This window comes from Capsicum annuum, chromosome 9, assembly GCF_002878395.1.
Source record: "Capsicum annuum cultivar UCD-10X-F1 chromosome 9, UCD10Xv1.1, whole genome shotgun sequence".
In the NCBI taxonomy this organism is placed as follows: Eukaryota; Viridiplantae; Streptophyta; class Magnoliopsida; order Solanales; family Solanaceae; genus Capsicum; species Capsicum annuum.
Window position 1 is genome coordinate 198,381,110 of NC_061119.1, and position 7,098 is coordinate 198,388,207.

A 7,098-nucleotide genomic window follows, 5' to 3' on the forward strand; every position below is an offset into this window, starting at 1 on the left:
ATATGTATTTTTCTGAATAACAGAGAATATTGACTAACTTAATAGTTCTTTTTAAAGCACATATGTTCATAGATATTTATACATACAACAACATAGACATTTCATACCGATATGCAGTAATCAAGGTTAAACTTAAAACACAATTGCAATAAATTTATTAAACTTAAAATACAAACAAAATCTAAATTCCTAGCAGAAAATACAATTGCAACAAATTTGTTAAACTTAAAATACAAACACAATCAAAATTCCCAGTAGAAAATATAATAACAAATTATTTGTTCTCGTTAATTACAGATAAAGCTGTTGACCTCCATAATCTAACACAACTAAAATATACATAATCGAAATTACAAAAATAGTCTTAAATTTCGAAAATCAGACCTCCAAAAAATTGAATTTGTGTAGCATAAAAAATTGATTTCAATAACTTTTTTATTCTATTTGTTGAATTTACTGCTGCATTGCTTTTAACTCGAAATTCGTTTACAAAATTTTTAAAAATAAATTAACGACGACAACAAAAAATTGAATGGAGCATCAGTAATAGTTGAAAAAAAAATTTTGAACCAAAAAATAATACTGATTAAGTACCTTCAACAACAGTAATGGTTGAATTTGCAACTGATTGTTGAATTCGAACAAATTGTACTGAAAAATCTATAATTGAATTTGATTCAACAACATTAATGCTTCGTTTTGAAACTGATGTTGAATTTGAAGAAATTTCAGTCGAATTTGATTCAACAACAGTAATGGTTGAATTCCAAAGTGACGGTTGAATTCGAATAAATTGCATAGAAAAAGGCTCAGTTGATTTTAATTTTGCTATTTTTTTTTCTTTGGATGAAACGTTACTGAAAAAAATTGAAATTTGATTTTGCTTAGTGTTGTTAACACATAACGGAAATCAAGTGATTTAAGAGGTTTTAATAAAAAAGAAATCTATAGATTTAATTAATGGGTAAGTATACCATAGTTAGCTCAACCACTTTCAGTTAATTAAGGGCAGTAAAATTAGTTGTATATGTATTTTTATAGCAACAGTTTCTAAAAATACAAAATACAAGTTGCTATACTAAGTAATTATGAAAGTGTTCCTATGAAACTAATAATTATGAACTTAAGTATGCTATTTGTGAATTTTTCACGAGTATAAAACCATGTATTTGGCACAGTGACTATGTCATAGCTCCAAAACAAAAGCCTACTGGACATTGTGTTTACCCTATCTCTAATTACATCTCTTATAATCACTTGTCACCTTCCTATCAGTCATATGTAAGGTGTCTTTCAGTATTTGTAGAGCCTAAGAATTTTGAAGAAGCATCTCATGATAGATTATGGATAAAGGCAATGCAAAAGGAAATAGATATTCTTGAAAAGAATCATACATGAGAGCTGGTAGACCTGCCACCTAGAAAACAAACCATAGGTTCTAAATGGTAAGGTGAAACTCAAGGTATATGGAGAAATAGGATAATATAAAGCAAGGTTGGTTGCAAAAAGTTACACACAAAAAGAACGACTAGATTACCATGAAACATTCTCACCTATGGTTAACATGGTCACAGTGAGAACTGTTATTAGTATTGCTGCAGCTTATGATTGAGAAATTTACCGGATAGATTTCAACAATGCATTCCTCCAAGGGGATTTAGATGAAGAGGTATATATGTTCCTACCATAGGGATTTACACAAAAGGGGAAACAAGAGTATGCTGGTTGTTGAAGTCAATATATGGGTTAAAACCAACATCAAGACAATGGAATATCAAACTTACCACTGCGTTGATAGATGTAGGTTATTGCCACAGCTCATGTGACCACTCATTATTTACCATGGTAAGAGAAGAAAAACAAGTGATCATTCTTATATATGTAGATGACTTGCTTATTACAGGAAACAGTATAGACATCATTGAAGAAAAAAAGCACTATATGCACAACAAATTCAAGATGAAAGACTTAGTCTTGCTAAAATATTTTTTAGGTATTGAAGTAAAGAGGTCAAAGAAGGGGATATTGCTCAATCAAAGAAAATTCAGCTTAGAGTTGATAGCAGAGGTTGGGTTGGCAGGAGCAAAACCTTGCTCCACACCATTCGAAGTAAATAAAAAACTCACTTCGGTAGATTATGATACAGAATTAAATAACATGGAGGATCCAATCTTGTCAGATGCCGGGCCATATCGGAAATTGGTTGGAAAGTTAATCTACTTGTCTATCACTCGACCGGACATTTGCTTGCAGTTCAAGCTTTATCTCGGTTCATGTAACTACTAAAATAATCACATTGGGATGCACCTTTAAGAGTGGTGAGATATATGAAGACTTCACCAGGCCTGGGAGTGTTACTAAGAAAAGGATCAATCTCAGAGATATCGGTATTTTGTGACTTGGACTGGGCGTCCTTTCCTAACACTAGACGTTCAGTAACTGGCTTTATAGTACAACTTGGTGTATATTTAATCTCTTGGAAATTCAAGAAGCAACATATAGTGAGTCGCAGCTCAACAGAGATAGAATATCAAAGCATGGCCTCAATAGTATCTGAAATTGTTTGGCTGGTAGAATTGCTCAAGGAACTTAGTGTGGAAGTGACAGTGCATGTGAAATTTTTTTGTGATAGCAAGACAGCTATCAGTTGTAGATAGCTGTAAATCCTATATTTCATGAGCGTACAAAACACATAGAACTGGACTGTTATTTCGTGCGTGAAAAATTGAAGAAATGTCTGATCCAACTCATACACCTTTGTACCAAGATACAGCTAGCATATTTGTTGAGAAAGGGGTTAGGAGTCTCTCAACATCATTTTCTTTTGTCCAAACTGGATTTCTAGATGTACTTCAGCCACCAACTTGAGGAAGAGTATTAAGATTAGTTGTTGACTAACACTCTGTTAGACATCACTGTTAGTTGATACAATTAGATAATCAGTTATCTAATTAGGCAGTTAGTAGTGGACACATAATTGATGGACAACGGTTTTCACTTGTCCTCTATAAATATCAGCCCATATGTAACAAATAGCAGTTTTGATCGATATAAAAACCTCCTCTTTCTCTCTCTTCTTCATTATCCGCTCCATGGATGAGCTTCAAGCTTATTCAGTGGAGACTTATGTATAATTTTGACACATAGGCACATAAATGGAGATTTTCAACTACTCCAATTTCATCTCTAGACTCTATCGAGTTATTAAATAACGAACATAGTCATGATTCAATAGTCCAGTAATTCCACTTAACCAAAAAAATCTGCTAATCTATAGCCTTCTTTTACGAGATTGGTGATATTGATGAAATTTCGTTCTTGATTTCCTCTTAAAACGTATTGATTATTGAGAAATTAAATTGATCGAGATGGCACGAAAAGGGTCGATTCTTAGTATTTATGTTGAATCTTCATCAACCATAGATTCACAATATAGATTTGATGAATTGAAAAGAAGTCAAGCAAATGATGGATTGTTATTGAGGCCTAAGGGCGGAACAACAATAAGAGGATATTGAAAGAAGTTAAGCATAAGGTAAATTCATATTCCAATTTCAATATACTACAAAAAAAAACACGTGAATTATTAGAACGGCATTGGAAATATGAGATTTCAAACAAAAGGTCTGTACGAAAAGTTTTCACAAGCCAATTTCTTGACGATTTTTTGTGGAAAATTTCATCTGGAATAATTCTCGTACTTTAGTAATGGTATAGAATGAAAAGTTCCTAAATAAAAAATATTAATTACGCTCTATCTAGGCTAATTTATGTTACACTCTTTCATTTCTTCTAAGTCTGTCCAAATAAAGTTTGAACCTTTTTGACCTTGAGAGACATAATACCATTTGATTTAGTTCGCTCTTAGTAGCCAAATATTCTATATTTAGTAACAAAACAATTCAATTTTAAGTTCAATTTTATCTTTAATATGTTTTATAATCACACAAATATTTATAGTTTATTTTAGATTATAAATTTCAAAAGTCTTTTTTTGAATCTTAACTCATCATATCAGTCAAATATATCATCACATAAATTGAGACGGAGAAATGTGCACTTAAATTTTCAATGTATATGATGATCTAGAATTACCAAATAGTCATATACTTGTTCTTGAAAAGGAGATGGACAAGAAGGATTAGATTGTCATTTCCACGTTTGTTTCATCGAGAAAATAAGGAGCAAAAGTAGGGGTGTACAGAACAAATTATCAAGTTAAACTAAACCAACGAACCAAATAAAATCGAGAAAAAAAATCAACTTATGGTTTGTTTTGGCGTTAGAAAAAAAATTGACCATTCCTGATTTGGTTTAGTGTTAACAAAAAAAAAAGTCAAATCGAACTCAAATCAAACCGACATAATATATATATATATATATATATATATATATACTATTTTAGGATACATGCGTTGCACGTGTATTCAACATTAAAGAAAAAAGTTGCATGTATAAAAAGAACAACCTCATTGTATTCAAATTAATGAATAGACGGCTTTAATAATAGGGAAAAAGTCTGAAATATACCTAAACTTTGGAAAAATTTGTTGTAACACGCTTCAATTCTAGCGGGGTCCTATAATCCCCCTAAACTATTTATTACCGTATTTCAGTGGCATATATTTGCTAGTTGGACCACTGCGTGAATACACGCACATTGAGCGTATGAGGATCTGAAGTGGTCCAATTAAGCAAATAAATGCCACAGAAATACGTTAAGAAATAGTCTAGGAGGTCATGGGACCACCACAAAATTGAGGCATGTTACAATAAATTTCACCAAAGTTTAGGTATATTTCAAACCTTTTTCTCTTAATAATATATATACAGTCAGACTTCTCTACAACAAACAACCCCTGATTATTACGGTATTTCACTATAGCGACCTAATTTTCTCGAAAACTAATTTTTCATATTATATGTTACTTCCTTATAATGCAATTCTACCTATAACAATGACGACGTTTATAATAGTGACACACTCTTTATAAAATTAGCTCTCTATAACAATATATTCAAATATTTTGTAATACTTATATTTTATAAAAATATATTATGTACTGTATAAAATAAAATATTAATGATAACGTGCAATTCATTGATTTGAATGGATAATTTATTAATAACGTGCAATTCATTGATTTGAATGGATAATTTTGATCTTTAGGGAAAATAAAATTAATGTTGGAGTTTCTTTTAACCTAATAACTATTAAAGATAAATAAGGAGGTTATCATGAACATGACTTCTCGTATAGAAGTTTAAGAACATGTTCTTCATGATATAAAAATAAATATAACTTTATCAAAGAATTTAGTTGAAAATAAGTATTATCTTAGGGATCCAAATCAAAAATCTGTAGTATGTTTTTTCAACTATTCTCTTAAATTCCACTTCTTAATAGTGATCAATTTTCAAAAAATATTTATCAAATAGAAATAGTTAATAAATTACATAGTATTTTATATATTAATGTCTTAATGGATGTGATTTTTGCTGAGATAACACTTATTTTGAGATGAAGGAAGTAAATATTTGGAGAGTTTCAGATGGACTTTGAAGACATTCCATACCATAAAAAAAATATTATTTAATTCACATGCAAAATTTTAAATTTAATTTCATTCACATAGTGATTCAATTCTCAGCTACGAAAATTAGCAAAAAAATGCATAAATTAAAACAAACTACTCAGGAGCTTGTAATTTATATGATTTTAATGCTAACACATTTTAATAGGAACCGAAACATAATGCCTAGCATCTGTAACTTACCTTGGTGGCAACATCTATCAACCATACTTCTTAATTCAAGTAATGTTAAATACATATGAGATGAAAAAAATTAACCAAAAGAGAAATTATTTTCATACAATAATCAATATTTTTAATCTCACCTTTCAAAATATTACTACAAGCTAATCTCAAAGGGTGAGTTTAATTTAGCCAAACTCGTGTTTTGCATGTCCTGCCAAATAGATCTAAGGATTGTACTGAGCGTTAAATTTTTACTCCATTCAGAAATACTTTTAGAGAAACACTTATCAGCTCTTCCTTACTGTGAATACTTTTGGAGAAATGTTCGCTCGTTCTCTTCTTTGTCTCATGTTGTGTTTCTTTGTCGCATCGTTATATTTGTTTACGGTAAGAAACCTACAAACCATTGATTAGAAATCTTCAGAAAAATCAAGAAGCCAAATTTAGTTAGTTCTTTCATCATACTATTTTTTTTATTTGTCGTAAAATTTGATAAACTACATATTATAAAAGAAGACAAAGAAAAAATCGTTACCTGAAAAAAATAAGAATGAACATTCAAAGCTAAAAATTATCACGCGAAATTAATTATCTTTCAAAATTTGAATCATCAAATGTCTCTATGTATATTATCATCATCATGCATCTTCAACATATCTGCAAAACCAAAGCATCTCAACGTAAATTAAATATTACAAAAATATTTCTTGGTGTAAAAAACAATTTTAAAGCTAACAATGAAGAATGATATAAGATCAAAAGTAAATAATTTTCTTTCATATGTTCATGACGATGTTATTATATTATTGAAGAATTCTCAATTTATAAAAGTCCAAACCTTTTCCTTCAACAAAGAAACTACCTAAATATGGTAAAAAAAAAAAAATCCATAAATATCTATCAATTTTTGAAGAATATGAATTCCAAAACACTAAGTTAATACAAATATTTTTTCCTTATCCTTTGTTGTACGTTTTTTTTTAGTTATTTGAAGACTTTTTCATTGCTTTTTATTTAATATAAAATAGACTTCATTGTCTATTTAAAAACAAAAAATCAGAATAACCACACACACATTCCTAAAACTTAGGAGCTTACTAATTCTTTTTTACTTCTTTTTATCGTAATATTTTCTTATTACCATATATTTTAGGAATCTTAATTTTTTCTTCTCATATATATTTTAGGATTCAATATTATAGTTAATACTATTAAATTAATTAAATAATAATTTGAGCATAATAGTGAAAAGACGATTTTGTCTACTCTGGAGTCTTTTAATAAAGGGCAAAAAGTTCAAATCACTTTTCTAAGAATCTTTACACTTTTAATATATTAT

The 7,098-nt window shown here is 29.4% G+C and overlaps 1 protein-coding gene across 1 annotated transcript in view; it reads left to right on the forward strand.

Annotated features, from left to right (window-relative positions):
- The first annotated feature begins 3,368 nt into the window (after positions 1 to 3,368).
- Positions 3,369 to 7,098, forward strand: part of LOC107841220 — a 4,750-nt gene continuing 1,020 nt past the window's right edge. Inside the window, exons 1-2 of the mRNA XM_047396358.1 lie at positions 3,369 to 3,515; positions 4,090 to 4,190. Of these exons, the coding sequence (XP_047252314.1) occupies positions 3,369 to 3,515; positions 4,090 to 4,190 (248 nt within the window). The remainder of the gene's footprint in view (positions 3,516 to 4,089; positions 4,191 to 7,098) is intronic.